Source organism: Hyaena hyaena, unplaced genomic scaffold (genome assembly GCF_003009895.1).
Source record: "Hyaena hyaena isolate Hyena2069 unplaced genomic scaffold, ASM300989v1 scaffold_87, whole genome shotgun sequence".
Lineage (NCBI taxonomy): Eukaryota > Metazoa > Chordata > Mammalia > Carnivora > Hyaenidae > Hyaena > Hyaena hyaena.
In genome coordinates this window covers 2357718-2373312 of record NW_024080718.1, presented here as the reverse complement: position 1 = coordinate 2373312, position 15595 = coordinate 2357718, and the positions used below count along the sequence as shown (strand labels likewise).

Sequence of the window (15595 nt, the reverse complement as noted above, 5' to 3'; positions counted from 1 at the left end):
TTCAAGCAGCAGGCTGAGCGCGTTACATATGTTTCCCTATTTAATCCTCAGGGCTCCCCTGAGAGACGATTATCCCCATTGTAGTGATGAGGAAACTGACCCCCATGGGGCTTACAAGAAGTTGCCTGGGCCACACAACTGGGAAGCTGGAGTAAAATGTAAAGTTAATTGATTCCTGAATGTAGCCTTTTCTGTCCTGGGAATTACCAACACAGGGACCCTGTCACAGTAGAGTCTGGTGTAGGTCCCCACCTCCCTGAGGCTCACTTCCGGTGAGCTGCAGTAATGATTGTGTTCAAGCTTTTAAATCTGTAAAAAGAAGAGTGCCCCATACTAAACATCGCTGCGTTTATTGTCCAATGTTGTTTATTTCCTCAGGATTTTTAAGAGGCTACCAAATGACTCAGATTTTTTAGAATTTAAAAAGCACACAAGTCCATTCGAAATACTAATTAAAACAATTTTTCTAATTTTATTTGAAACTAGAAAGTTATTCACAGCAGATGCAGTTATCTGCACCATTGCCCAGGAGGAAGCGAGAAGTGGCTTCTAGAGCCCCTTGCCGAGTCTTTATTGCTCTGACTATATAAAGTATGGGGGTGGGGATCGATATTCCACGGCACACAGGGATCATTTCTACCTCTCCTGTTACTATTTGGTGTTTCAGAACTGGTGCAATCCACATAGGAGACCGAATCCTGGCCATCAACAGCAGCAGCTTGAAAGGAAAACCTCTGAGTGAAGCCATCCATTTGTTACAGATGGCAGGAGAGACTGTCACCTTGAAAATTAAGAAACAGACAGATGGTGAGTGGGTTGAGAGCCACAGTTAAGGATTTTCAGTGCATTTCTTTCCCTGTATGTGTGTTTCTAGGGAAATGGCTCTCCGGAGAGAGTGTTTCAATATCTTTTTATTTAAACTTACTCTCTGACTTAAACTCCTTTTCTGTTTTTAAAGCCCAGTCAGCATCAAGTCCCAAGAAATTCCCCATCTCCAGTCACCTGAGTGACCTGGGAGATGTAGAGGAGGACCCCTCTCCAGCACAGAAGCCAGGCAAGCTCACTGACACGTACCCTTCCACTGTGCCCAGTGTGGACAGCGCGGTGGACTCATGGGACGGCTCTGGAATAGAGAGCAGCTATGGGAACCAAGGTACGTCCTAGCCTTGGGGAACAGAGGACTTACTGTCGACGCCTGTGTTCCTCAAAGATCCGCCCCCTGCTCTCTGAAAAGAAGCACCTTTATTCATTTTACTTGTGTCTACTTCAGCGTAACCAGATTGAACACACTGAATATGGCGGCCTTGCATTTTCTCCTTAGTACCCACCAGTCATGAGCATGTAGCTAACACTAGCAAGGCCCCCGTTACAACTACTGATGTCTATGTGTTCAATCCAGACCTTGTCCTTCACGCTTAGATTACTATGAGGCAAACCACACGATAAAGCGGTTCACTGAAGACAGGCCCCATTCTTACTTTTTTAAGCAGGCTTTCCACAAAGATGGATTGGGAGCGCTGAAGGTGTGCTTCAAGAGATGTGCCAATGATTTGTGACCCTATTTATTCCTGCCTCCACCTGACTTTTAACGGAAACTTATCCAGGTTTCCTGAACACTCACGATTAGAGAGTTGTAACCACAATATATAAAAGTATAGAGTAGATTTTTCTCCCCAGGTGTCATCCTCAAGTGAAGAAGTGTAACCTCTGTTAATAGTTAAACCTCACTAACAGTGTAAACACACCAAAAGTGTTAAGCTGAATGCAGACTATAAACTAAAGACTTCTTTTAAGCATCTGTTTCCTTCCAGTAATACATAGCACTGAAAGAGAAGGGTGTCAAAAATTCTTCGGAGATGTGATTGTCTCCCATCTGGATTTCTGACAAAAACACCCCTTAAGGAAAGGATATTCCAGATTGCCTCCGTGGTGCCTAGAAAATATTTGAATTCCAGGTTAAGCCACAGGTGCTCAACTACCGAAAGGTAGACAGACTGGGCATGAGTGGTTACTGGGGCATCCTGGCCATCTTCACATGTGCTGAAAGCTAGAGGTGGGACACTAGCTACACCCAGGAGTTGGTTTGGAAGCAAGATACAACTGGTACACTTTAAATGCTCCTAATGTCAAACACCGTGCAATTTCCTCTCTAGGACTCTGTCCTAAGGAGATAATGATACCAGAGACAGAGATACAAAGACATTGTTATAGGCACTGTTTACAGTGTCTAAATATTAGTGGAACAAAAGTGTCAACTGACAGGGAATTAAATAAATTTTGGTCTATCTATGCCCAACACAAACCAAAGCTAAAACTGCACCTTTTCTCTTTTTTTGCCTTGTATAAATTCCAGCCTTCAAATCCCTTTTCTGCTCTGATTTGAGTTGGTCAAAGAATAGAATACATAAACCAAGAGTTTGGAGCACACATGTTTGGGTGTGGGAGTTGCTTTGTAACTTAGTTAACTGCTTTTTAGGAGACTGTATCCAGTTTGCTCTCTACCTGGCTCTGCTGGTTTTCTCAAGTCCTGTGAAGAGTGAAGGACAAGGAAAAGGAATGATATTTCAAAGTTCTGTAGTCGTTACTTGTCAGAGAGGATATTGGAGTTTGGTGGAGAAAATATTTTGAAGACCCAAAATAGAATTGGGGCTTTTATTTATCTGGCAGTTAACTTTTCCAAGTCATAATTCCTTGTGGTGGGTTAGCTATCCCACCAAATAACTGCCCTTGATGAGCCACGAGAGGTCTCTGATAAAAGGACAGACGTCAGATTCTATCAGAGTAGACTCTGGAGTGGATTTATCAATATGCATGCTTATTTATTATTTATTAATGTGGAAACTTTCATATCACACTGACTGTTTTTAAGGATGTTCCTGATTTTAATGAGTTCTGCCCACAAGGTAATGTGTAAGAACTTAGCTACTTTCAGGGCCCAAGTGATCTTGGGGTCATGAGTTCAAGCCCCACATTGGGTGTAGAGATTCTTACAATGAATACATAAATTTTAAAACTTAAAAAAATATTTAATAAAAGAACTTAGGTACTCTGTCCCTTTATACCATAGGATGAGGACCATGATTAGCATACTAAATATAGGGCCTTTCCCACAGTAATAAAAAATGAAGAACCATTTATTATTCATGAAGCTTTTGGAAATTTGAATTCCTAGACAGAGAATAGTGATCATAACAAAAGTAAATTTGACATTAATAAGTTAGAAATCTGTATGAGGTTAGAGAGATGATGTGATGGTACATGCTGCCCCGCTGCACACCGTCAGGCTGTGTGGGCTGGAGCTCCCGCCATGAGAGGTCACCCCCTCACTGCTGAGGCAGCACCCCCACATCGTCGCCGGGAGCTCTGACGGCCCGAAGTTCTCACTGGTACTGGGCTGAAGTGTGTCTGCCCGTGGCTCCTCCTGTTAGTCTCAGTTGTCCCCTCAAGGTCATTCACGTAGACCGAAGTGTCTTCCACTTGACAGCCCTTCAGATACTCAAAGACAGCTATCATGCCTCTTTGGAGTCTTGCTTCCTTCTCCAAGCAAAATCGCCCTAGGTCCTTAACTGTTCCTCACATAACACTTACTTTTGAGTGTCTTTATCATCCTGAGGGCCTCTCTTCTGAGTACGTTCAAGTTTAACTTTATACTTATTAAAGTGTAACACTCAGAAAGGAAGGTTATACAACAGCCTGACAGTCCAGGGCAACTCAAGCCTGTCATCTTCGGCACTGAAAATTTTAGAACCTGTGAACACAGCCTATCTACCTCGACATAGGAATTTTGGTGGTCAAATCCTGTCACTCATTTTGAGTTTATTGTTTACCAAGATCTCAAAGTTGGCTGTTTTTTTTTTCTTTTATTTGTGTTATTCGGTTAAACCAAGATTATTAGATTGATTATTAGGTTATTATTATGATTATTAGGTCATTATTAGGTTACTATTATTAGATCTCTCCAGATTGTGCTTGTGAAATTGACTTTTTTAAAAGTAAGGCATAGAACCATACTTCTTTTTCCCTGGTAAGTGCTATGTTGTGAGATATAGATGATCTCTTCAGCCTGCTCCTCCAGCCTCTAAGCAGACTTTCTGCCTTATCCCAGGAACACCTTGCACATCCTCAGTTGCCCTGCAGTCCACAATAGCTGTCACATTCCCAATAAGATGTCACACCTCCATGATGCTCTTCCTCCTTGGGACCAATGTCTCTGTAGCCACATTCCTTACTGTTCTCTGCTTCTCCAGACTGTCAAAGTTGTCCCCTTTATTCATTCAACAAATATGTAATGGCTGGCACACTATAAGACCCGTATACATGGATATACAGTGATGAGCAAAAGAGTTGTGGCCTCTATTCTCATGGAAGAGGTAACCCAGTTGAAGGACCAGACAATTAACAAGTTCCCACAGTGCAAAGTATTACTTAGTTAATGCAGAATGAAGTAGGATAGAATGATCAAAGCTGTGGGGAAAGAAGTGTGTTTAAAGAAGTCTCGAGGCAGGGCACCTGGGTGGCTCAGTCGGTTGGGCATCCGACCTCGGCTCTGGTCATGATCTCACAGCTCGTGGGTTCGAGCCCTGCATCGGGCTCTTTGCTGACAGCTCAGAGCCTGGATCCTGCTTCAGATTCTGTGTCTCCCTCTCTGTCTGACCCTCCCCTGCTCACACTGTCTCTCTCTCTCTCAGAAATAAATAAAACATTTAAAAATTGAAAAAAGAAAGAAAGAAAGAAGTCTCGGAGCTCCCGGGTGGCTTCGTCGGTTAAATGTCCAACTTCAGCTCAGGTTGTGATCTTGCAATGTGAGTTCTAGCCCCGCATCGGGCTCTGTGCTGACAGCTTGGAGCCTGGAGCCTGATTCAGATTCTGTGTCTCCCTCTCTGTCTGACCCTCCCCTGCTCACACTGTCTCTCTCTCTCTCAGAAATAAATAAAACATTTAAAAATTGAAAAAAGAAAGAAAGAAAGAAGTCTCGGAGCTCCCGGGTGGCTTCGTCGGTTAAATGTCCAACTTCAGCTCAGGTTGTGATCTTGCAATGTGAGTTCTAGCCCCGCATCGGGCTCTGTGCTGACAGCTTGGAGCCTGGAGCCTGATTCAGATTCTGTGTCTCCCTCTCCCTCTGACCCTTCCTTGCTCTCCCTCTCTCTCTTTCTCAAAAATATACATTAAAAAAACATTGTTTTAAAGAAGACTCACAATGGGATGACCATTCTATTTTGCAGCTCTAGGATGCAGACTTTTTCTAGTCTGCCTCAGGGTCAGCTTCTATTTCCCATTCTCCTGACCCTTATATCCATGCCTTCCTGCCTTATCAGAATCTTATGCTTTGGTGCTCTTGTCTTACTTATGCCTCTAACTCAGAAAACCCTTTCCTTGGATTTAGCAATGGGGAAACTGACAAATTCCTTTACCTGGACTCTGTCATTTTCATGGGTGGTGTAGCTCTTTTGGTGTCCATAATTCTTGACTCTCAGCTCAGGTAGCTATGTTTCTGTCTTATCTCACCATAATCTTTAGATATTTCTCTCTTTTGAGTTCATTTTTTTCTGTTTTATTGAGATACAGTTGACAAAAAATTGTATATATTTAAAGTATACAGTGTGATGGTTTTATGTACACACATATTGTGAAATGATTACCACCATCTAGTTGATTAACACACCCATCACCTTACATAGTCACTGTGTGTGTGTGTGCGTGTGCGTGTGTGGTGAGAATGCTTAAGGTCTACTTTCTTAGCACATTTCAAGTATACAATATATATTTTTTTTACAAATAGTTTATTGTCAAATTGGTTTCCATATAACACCCAGTGCTCATCCCCACAAGTGCCCTCCTCCATGCCCATCCCCCTCCCCCCCACATCCATCAGTCCTCAGTTTGTTTCTTAGCATTCAAGAGTCTCTCATGGTTTGCCTCCCTCCCTGTCCCCAACTATTTTTTCCCCTTCTCCTCCCCCATGGTCCTCTGTTAAGTTTCTCCTGTTCCACTTGTGAGTGAAAACATAAGGTATCTGTCCTTCTCTACCTGACTTATTTCGCTCAGCATAACACCTTCAAGTTCCATCCATGTTTCTACAAGTGGCCAGATTTCATTCTTTCTCATTGCCATGTAGTATTCCATGGTATAGATAAACCACATCTTCTTGATCCATTCGTCCGTTGATGGACACTTAGGCTCTTGTCATGTTTTAGCTATTGTGGAGAGTGCTGCTATGAACATTGGGGTACATGTGCTCCTATGCATCAGCACTCCTATATCCCTTGGGTAAATTCCTAGCAGTGCTCTTGCTGGGTCATAGGGTAGTTCTGTTGTTAATTTTTTGAGGAACCTCCACACTGTTTTCCAGAGGGGCTGCACCAGTTTGCATTCCCACCAACAGTGTAGGAGGGTGCCCGTTTCTCCACATCCTCGCCAGCATCTAGAGTTCTCTGATTTGTTCATTTTAGCCACTCTGACTGGCGTGAGGTGGTATCTCAGTGTGGTTTTGATTTGTATACAATATTTTTAACTATAGTCACCATACTATAGTTAAAATATAGTTTAAATCCCCAGAACTTCATCTCTCCATTTCTCCAACTGCCAACACCCCTAGCCCCTGGAAATTACATTCTACTCTCTATTTCTAGGAGTTTGTTTTTTTTTTTAACTTAGGCTTTACATATAAGTGAGCTAGTAGTATTTGTCTTTCTCTCTCACTTATTTAACTTGGCATAATATTCTCCAGGTTAATCCATATTATTGCAAATAGGATTTTCTTCATTTTTATGGCTGAATAATTTTCTGTTGTGTATATATATATATATATATATACACTATGTGTCTTTATTCATTCATCTGTCAGTGGACAGTTAAGTTGTTTCCGTATCTTAACTATTGTGAATAAAGCTGTAATTATATTATATCTGTTCAAGATACCTACTACATTTCCTCTTGGAAATATACCCAGACATGGGATTGCTGGATCCATTTTGAGGTCATTTATATCATTTGTATTTTCTCAGAAAAAAAATCTATTTCATACAGATTTTTAAATGCATTTGCATATAACTGAGGAATTTCATGTCTCATTCTTTTTATTTTCTTGGTTTCTATAATTATTTCCCTAATATTGTCCCATATTTGGTATATTTGTGTTTTTAATCTTTTTTCCCATGAGTAATAATGTTTATTTTTATTTAGTATCTTTCCAAAGAACTGACTATTGCATTTATTTATCAGTTTTATTCTTGTATTTTAAAATACATTTCTGCTTTTAGTTTGATTAACTTTACTCCATTCTTCTTAGATTTTCTGTTTATGACTAGAATTGGATGCATGATTTATTTATTTCCATTCTTCCTTGTAATTTTCATGAAGATATTGATGACTGAGAAGAGACACCAACATTATGAAAGTGTTGAATCACTATATCATACACCTGAAACTAAGATTACACTGTAGGTTAACTAGAATTTAAATGAAAACTTAAAAAAGGGGAGAGACACCAACGTGTACAATCAGAGAACCCAAGCTCCCTTTAATGTAGTTAAGGAACACAGCTTAGTACATAAAGAGGGTAGCACAGGGCAGAAGACTGAGCAGTATTCTCTCCATTGGGGGTGAAGGGCTTTCTTTCTCTCTTTAATATCTCTTCTGATCTCTACAAGCTCATGTTTTATCTCCTATCATATTCCCTTGCCCAATTTTCCTTGAGTTCTTCTATCTCTGCTTTGATCTCTTTCTTTATAGTGATGGTGGTTTCAGTGTGTATTTTTATTTTTTTTTTAATTTTTTTTTAATGTTTTATTTATTTCTAGGAGAGAGAGAGAGAGAGACAGCGTGAGCAGGGGAGGGTCAGAGAGAGAGGGAGTCACAGAGTGAAACAGGCTCCAGGCTCTGAGCTGGCAGTCAGCACAGAGCCCGACGCGGGGCTCGAACCCACGAACCGCGAGATCATGACCTAAGTGAAAGTCGGACGCTTAACCAACTAAGCCACCTAGGCGCCCCTTCAGTGTGTATTTTTAAAATCTTGTGATGATATATTTGGTCATTCTTATCATTTGCTTCATGACAGCCTTTTACTCATGAGAATCCTTCATCTGCTATGGCTTTGTTTTTTTCTGTTCCTTCTCTCCTTTTTTTTTTTTCTTTTTAACATTAACTTGGTGTACATCTTATGCCAGTTCCTTTTCCATTATTGCTCATCTGTAAATGAGATGACTTCTTTCTAAGTTGGAAGTTTGAAGGAGGGTCTGAGACAGAAGAGCCCAAGTTGGGCTCCAGGCTAGGAAAAATGCCCCCCACCCCTACGCTGTTCACAGTGACCTGTGCTGAGTGCATTCTTCCTCAGCCCACAGAGATGGCAACTGTAGGCGGCCAGCAATGCAGAATTCCTCCCTGCCAGCCTGCCTCACTGACGGATTGCTCCTGCAGATGGTGGCCCGTGTGCAGGTGTGGTCCTTCAGCCCACCTCCCTGGTTTACCCTGGTGCCAGACTGGTTCCGGGGGACTTCCTGCCACCAGCATGTACAATCCATGCCATGGCTCCTGCTTTGGAAGCCTGGGGCCTCTCTGAAATCGCTGGCCATAGGTGTCCCCTCGTGGCTTCTTATCACCACTTCCCACCCCTGTTTGACTCATGGAATTTGGCCACTTTTTCATATATTTACGGTTTGAGATTCTAGTTTTGCTGAAGATGAAGCTTATGTTATTTGTCATCCCCTTTTGTTCTGAGAGGATTTCTAGAAAAGGTAGAGAACTGTTTTGCCCTTCCATCTCAAGACCACATTCTCCTCTAAACAGTTTGAATATTTCTTGGCTAGAACAATTACAAGTAGTTACACAAATGTGTGATTTGATTTTCTCATTCTTAACAAAACTCGATTTTTACAAAACAAATTTTGGCAGGGAATTATCTGGCTCGCTTTCCTATACTAAAATTGGCTTCCAAAAATGAAAGTAATGGTAGGAGCTACAGTTGAAGACTGAATTCCAAAACCATTCTCTGATTTCAATTTTTTTGAATATGAACCAACATTGTTTAGTTCACTTTTTAAAAAATTAATATTCAGTGTGAATTAAGAGCTATAAATGTAAGATATTAATCTGCACAGTATTGTGGTACTGAAAACCAAATATACACTATTGGGGTATCAGAATTTTATAAGTATCTGAAGATAGTTACCCTAAAAATAAACATCACTATAGCAAGATCCCATACACTGTTAGAGGCACAAACATTTGTAAAGACCTATTTTCTATTACACTAATGAATAGAACTGAACGTTACTCTCAGTGAAAGGAATCTAGACTGAATTTTTTTAAGCTTATTATTTTGAGAGAGAGACAGAGAGAGAGGCAGAGAGAGAGAGAGAGAGAAAGCACATGCACAGAAGCAGAGGAGGGGCAATGAGAGAAATAGAGAGTAAGATTCCCTAGCAGGCCTCGCGCTGTCCACACAGAACCTGATGCAGAACTTGATCCCACGAAGTGTGAGATAATGACCTGAGCCAAACCAAGAGCCAGATGCTTACCTAACTGAGCCACCCAGGTGCCCCTAGACTGGATTTTATACCTTGTATCAGTTTGTATCCTTTTAAAGCACAGAGTTTTGTGTAATGTAGTTACAGCTGGTCATCAGCTTCATCTCTTGACATTTCCTTGCAGGGTCTTTAACCCTACACATCCTGAACTTCTCACTATTCTCTAAGCAAGCTTTGATCTGTGGTACTTTATAGCACTAGGTATTTTGATATGTTATCAATCCATGCCTTTATCCATTCTAAATCAGCGAAGAAGTAGAAATGGGGGCGCCTGGTTGGCTCAGTCCCGGCTCAGGTCATGATCTCATGATTCGTGAATTCAAGCCCTGCATTGGACTCACTGCTCTCAGTGCAGAGCCCCATTTGGATCCTCTGTCTCTGTCTCTGTCTCTCTCTCTCTCTGCCCCTCCCATGCTTGCACATTCTCTCCTTCTCTCTCTCAAAAAAAAAAGTAGAAATGGACTCAGCTATGGGTTAAAATATCAACTACTTTTGGATTTTTGGAGAGGAGGAATTTTTTTTGTTTTGGTTTACTAGATAAGCTGAGTTGGACATGCAGCCAGAATCAAGATTGTTATTTCCCGGGTGCCTGGCTCAGGTTATGATCTCACAGCTCAGCTCCTGAGTTCAAGCCCTGTGTCGAGCTCTGTGCTGATAGCTCAGAGCCTGGATGCTGCCTCATATTCTTTGTCTCTCTCTCTGTCTGCCCCTTCCCTGGTCGTGCTCTGTGTGTCTCTCTCTCAAAAATGAATAAACATCAAAAAATGTTTTAAAAAAAGAAACGATTGCTACTTCCCTACCCCTAACCCAAGTGTAGATGTTGGGACTTAAATGAGAGGGAAGTCAGACCGACAAAGGAAACTGTCACACAGCATATCAGTTGGATTTGATTTAGCTAAATAGAACTGAATACCCTAATATTACAATGGCTTAAATCGCTAAAAAAAAAAAAAATAGGCATTTCAGAGTTGGTATATAATTCTACAGTGTTGTCAAGGAACCACACTCTTAAATATTTCTTCTCTATTATGCTTAGCACTTGGCTTCCGTCTTTGGGTTTACCACATGATGCAAGATAGTTACCAGGGTGCCAGCTATTTCATCTGCATTCCAGGCAGCAGAAGGCGTGTTGTAAAGAGCCTTTCCCGATGTTCCATTTACATGTCATTGGCCAGAGCTTTATCATAGTCAACACTTAACTTCAAGGGAGACTTAAATACTTTCTTCTCCTGAGCACTAATATGCCCACCCCCAAAACTGGGACTCTGGGAGAAGGATAAAGAGAAGAATGGATGTTTCGAGAGGCAGCTGGTGGCCTGCCACAGTCAGCGCACTGTACGGTCTTGGCATTGCTGTCCCTTGTGAGCTCACGGAGCCCCAACAGTGGGACCCATTTGTGCTTGCCTTACAATGCAGCAGCAGTGGGAGGGGACAAGTCCAGAGGGAGCCAAGAAGAGACTGAGGGTCTCAGCAACCCCCTGTTTTCTTCCAGAACTCGTCACTAAGGCGACTCATTGCTCTTCCTATATGGAGGCATAACCCAGATGGTAAGAGGAAGCAGAGTGTTCCTGAACGCTGCTCCGTCCTTCGGAACCCCACTGAGGAGACCTGAGGCCAGGGCTCACCATGACCATGTGCATGTACCAGCCTCTCCTGCAAGGGCTGCGCTGTCTCACCCAACACTTCGGCAGGGAAATGCCAGCTCACCCCCAGCTCAGCTTGGAGGGCTCCTTCCCTTGGTCACCTCTCATGACCCACATTCTGACCCCGAGTGGGTCTTGGTTCTTGCACATCAGCGTGTTCAGACTAAAAGGACAGCACTCCTCGGATGCAGTTAGAGCTGTTGCTTTCTGTGCCTGTTTCTCCTCCTCTCTGTGCCAGACATCGCGAAACTGCAGTGTTTGGGGGTAGGAACCTAGTACTGTCATCTTTGCGTTCCAGCTCCTCGCATGGTACTGAACACTTTAGAAGCACTCAATGTTTACTGAATAGCGCTGAGGCTTTCCTCCTTTCCTGCTCTCCCTGGGTCAGAGATCTTGAGAAGCTGAATGGCTTAGCACATAATAAATGCGATAGGCATCTGTATTTATTAAACCCTCAGTACATTCGAGAATCTGTGTGTGTTATTCTCAATCCTCTTATCAGCCTGGTGAGGCACATACAGATCGTTATCCCTATTTTACACTGAGGAGACTTGACCCAAGGTTACAGAGCAAGGAGGTGGTGAAGCTGGGATTTGAACCTAGATCTCTTAGTCTCTGTGCCAGCACAACGTGGTCCAGACCCCGTTCTTTGGAGTCTGCGCCTAACCCAAAGATATTTGAATTGTATCCCCTTTTCATGCCCTGCTTTGTTATCATGCAATAATCATTTAATGCTGCTTATTAGCACAAGGTGTCCTCAGTGTAGACAGACAGACATGCTTTTTAAGACAGAGGTTTCCCCAGTAACGAGCAGTGCTTCACCCCTGCTCCAGGCCTGCCTGCATCTTGCCCAAGTCACCAGGAACTACTTAAAAACAACATTTGGAAGGAAAATCAGGAACTTAATCTGTCCAGTTTAAGCCATGCTGGAATTTGAGGCATCTGGGTGGCTCAGTCAGTTAAGCATCCAACTCCTGACTTCAGCCTGGGTCATGTTCTCATGGTTTGTGGGATCGAGCCCCACGTTGGGCTCTGCACTCACAGCATGAAGCCTTCTTAGGATTCCTCCAGCCTCTCTCTCTCTCTCTCTCTCTCTGCCCCTCCCCTGCTAGTTCTCTCTCACCCTCTCTCTTTCTCTCTCAAAAATAAACATTAAATTAAGTAAGTAAATAAATAAATAAATAAAACTTGCTAGAATTTCCCCAGGGAACTAATTGGTCAAGTGGATTAATGCTTATCAGTAAAGGATATCTACTGTCCAGAGAACACCACCATTTAGCATTGGGCTCTTAACAGGTTTACAGCTAGTTAGCACAAGTGAGGTGCAGGCTACCCCCTAATTCTTTTTGTATCACAAAAAGTGAGACTTCACGTATTTGGGGGGGTGGTTTATCTCGCTAGGAAGGAGAAAATGGATAGGCTGTCACAGGGATCCTGGAGGAATGCAGTGATGTGCCGAGTCACTCCCCTTCAAGAAGAGATTCATGTGTGTTCCCTCAATTCACCACTTTTGACAGAAAGCAGTGCATCCATTGCACAAAATGTGCTAGCCACATTTCTGTAGTTACCCGAGAAGAAACTGAGGTATTGAACTGTGAATATTTGCTCTGCACCGTGGACTCCTCATGCTTGGTATCCTAAAACAGAAGGTTCATAGAAGGTTCTGGCAGCCGTGGGTGTTTCCCTCCATTCTTAAGATCAAATCCTTGGGATCAGAGCATTATCCTTTGGATGCCCTGCTTCCCCTGTACGTTCCCAGTAAGGACAGCATTATAGGCTCCCACAGGTTGAGGGACAGTGAGTACGACAAACCAGGGATGCTGTGGAGACAGTCACCTTATGTGATCCCATCATTTCATTGTATGTGAAAATGGGGGCCTTGGCCTCTTTGCTGTAGTAGCTGTTTTTAAACGCAGCAAGAAGGCCATTTTCCATTGCAGCCCAGAATACACGCATGAACATCCACGGAGACACACGCACACACACCCATAGTGGGTCCCAACCTGACATGGTGGGCAAGGCCATGCATCATGGTTACAGCACCAGCTGGAGCTCCGAGCTGCCACTGAGTCTCTGCTCTCCTGTTCTAACCTCCCAAAAGATTTTTGAAAAACCACATACCCCATCACACATTTAGAGTTGTCATCTAATTTTCTTCTCCCAAAATGTAAATGCTTGCGGAGACTATAACTTCCAGTTTGTCATCAGTATGCCTTAAGTGTATCTTTGTCAAAATCTGGAACCACGGATTTAGCTCAAATTGATGGAAAATTGTCCATTATATAACCCAATGGCCAAAGCCATTCTTTATGCCTCACCTAGCAAGCTAATCAGACTTAACTCCCTGTCAGAAAGGAAGTCAGTCTTCATTTTGCAATTCAAATAAAATAATAATATGCCCACCTCCCAACCGACAACTGTTTAGAATTCTAACTCTGAGACGCAGAGAGACCGGTGAATGAGGGAGGGGGAAAGCCTTGCCAGGAGTCCATGCCTGGTTAAAATAAGGCACTACTCCCGAGAGAGCATCTCTCAGGAAGGAGGCTTTCCCAAATTATCCCTTGAATTGATGACATCCTACAGCCAAGCTCCTTCAAAGGTTTGAGATGGATAAGGCATGTGTCTTTCATGGGTAACATGGCAGAAGACCTACTGTGATGGGGGAAGTGACAAGGGAGAGTCAACAGATCTCAGATCTCTGGTCCTTTTCATAGGGTCGATTTGGGGAAACGTGCTTAAGGAACTTGAGGGTCTAAGAACTGATTCTCCTGGGGCGCCTGGGTGGCTCAGTCGGTTAAGCGTCCAACTTCGGCTCAGGTCATGACCTCACAGTTTGTGAGTTCGAGCCCTGCATCAGGCTTACTGCTGTCAGAACAGAGCCCACTTTAGATTTTCTCTCTTTCCCCTCCCCCCCACCCTTTCTCTCTCTCAATAAATAAACTTTTAAAAAAATAAATACAGAACTGATTCTCCGAAGGTTATGACTGGAACTCCCAGGAGAGTTTGCAGATACCCCTCGGTACTTGAACCGCTGTATTCTCATATGTAAAGTGAACATAGTAATAGTACCTACGTTCAAATACAGTTATGGAGAATAGTAAGGCAATGGAAATAAAGCACTTAATGTAGCTCTGGGTGCCTGAGTACCTACCATGTGTTTCCTGTTGTTATTGCTGTTGACCTTCTTATTCCACACCTCTTCTTACTGACAAGCCATTTCTCACTGGATTCAGTCATCCTGACATGAGTGGGTCCCAGCCCCACGTAGCCAGGCTCCATCCACACTCGGCAACCAGCAGCCGCTTGGCTACTCCTTGGGCCTGGAACCCACATCTGGTGGCAAATTTTAATCCCAAAAGGACAGACTTGGATAAGGAGCCCTCACACGCCCTGGAAGTGATCATGGGGTTGTGTGGGCAGGAAATGCAGGATCCTCACTTTCTAGAACTTGCTCTAGAGAGGGTTGGACACAGGTCTGGTGGGCACCTCCCCTGGTCCAGGGGATCTCCTGCCCAGAGAGAACAGGGCAGGAGCCCTCATAAGCGGGCCCGCCTGCTTAGGTCTGAGGGTCTTACTTCAGGGCTGTTGGAATCAGTTGACATAACACGTGTGAATGTGTTTCAGATATAAGATTTGGGGATCATCTTGATGGCCTTTAGAATCCCAAATTCAGTTAAGGTCAACTGCCTTAAACAAACTAATGGAAACCACAGAAAAAGTCAAGTTCCCAAACAGATCTCTCGAATCTTTCTCAGAAACAGAAGATGACACTTTGTTTCTGTTCCAGGCTCTGGCTTTCAGGCTTCAGGCTACAACTTCAACACTTACGAGTGGAGGGGTCCCAAACAGAGAGGCAGCCTGTCCCCAGTCGCGAAGCCGCGGAGCCAGACTTACCCAGACGTGGGGCTGGGTAATGAAGACTGGGACCGATCCACAGTCAGTGGGTAAGGCTTTCATCCACTGCTGCCCTGTCCAAACTGCTTTGTGGCCATTAGCCCAGATCTGCATCTCTCTACTGATGATGGCACATATTGCTAGAGTCGGAAGCATTATGGGAGCCACTGTCATCAATGCCGGCCCCATGGCAGGGCTCAGAGACTTGTGCCTGCCCAGCTGGATCCTGGGACCACCCCACACACAGCCAGACACAGAGCTCATATTTCCCTAATAAAAACAATAGCATGTGGGAAAATCTGCATCTGTAAACCTTGTCCTCACTCTCTGACTAGTCACCTCTCCTTTCATTTAAAAGGTTGCTTCATGCTAGCTTACATTTGTGGGGGGGTGGGGGGGGAAGATACATCAAGGATCCCACATTTTGAATTGAGATGTATTTTAGCATTCTGTTCCTTACCAAAATATTTTAAGGAAATTCACAAAAGCTGATGGCACATCATTTGATCTCTCCTGACATTTACAAGTGGGAAA

At 43.4% G+C, this 15595-nt stretch overlaps 1 protein-coding gene across 1 annotated transcript in view; it reads left to right on the top strand.

Moving 5' to 3' along the window:
* The window catches only part of GRIP1 (glutamate receptor interacting protein 1), a 224165-nt gene that overhangs the window by 182530 nt on the left and 26040 nt on the right, over positions 1 to 15595 (top strand). Inside the window, exons 19-21 of the mRNA XM_039234294.1 lie at positions 668 to 807; positions 959 to 1153; positions 14955 to 15111. Of these exons, the coding sequence (XP_039090225.1) occupies positions 668 to 807; positions 959 to 1153; positions 14955 to 15111 (492 nt within the window). The remainder of the gene's footprint in view (positions 1 to 667; positions 808 to 958; positions 1154 to 14954; positions 15112 to 15595) is intronic.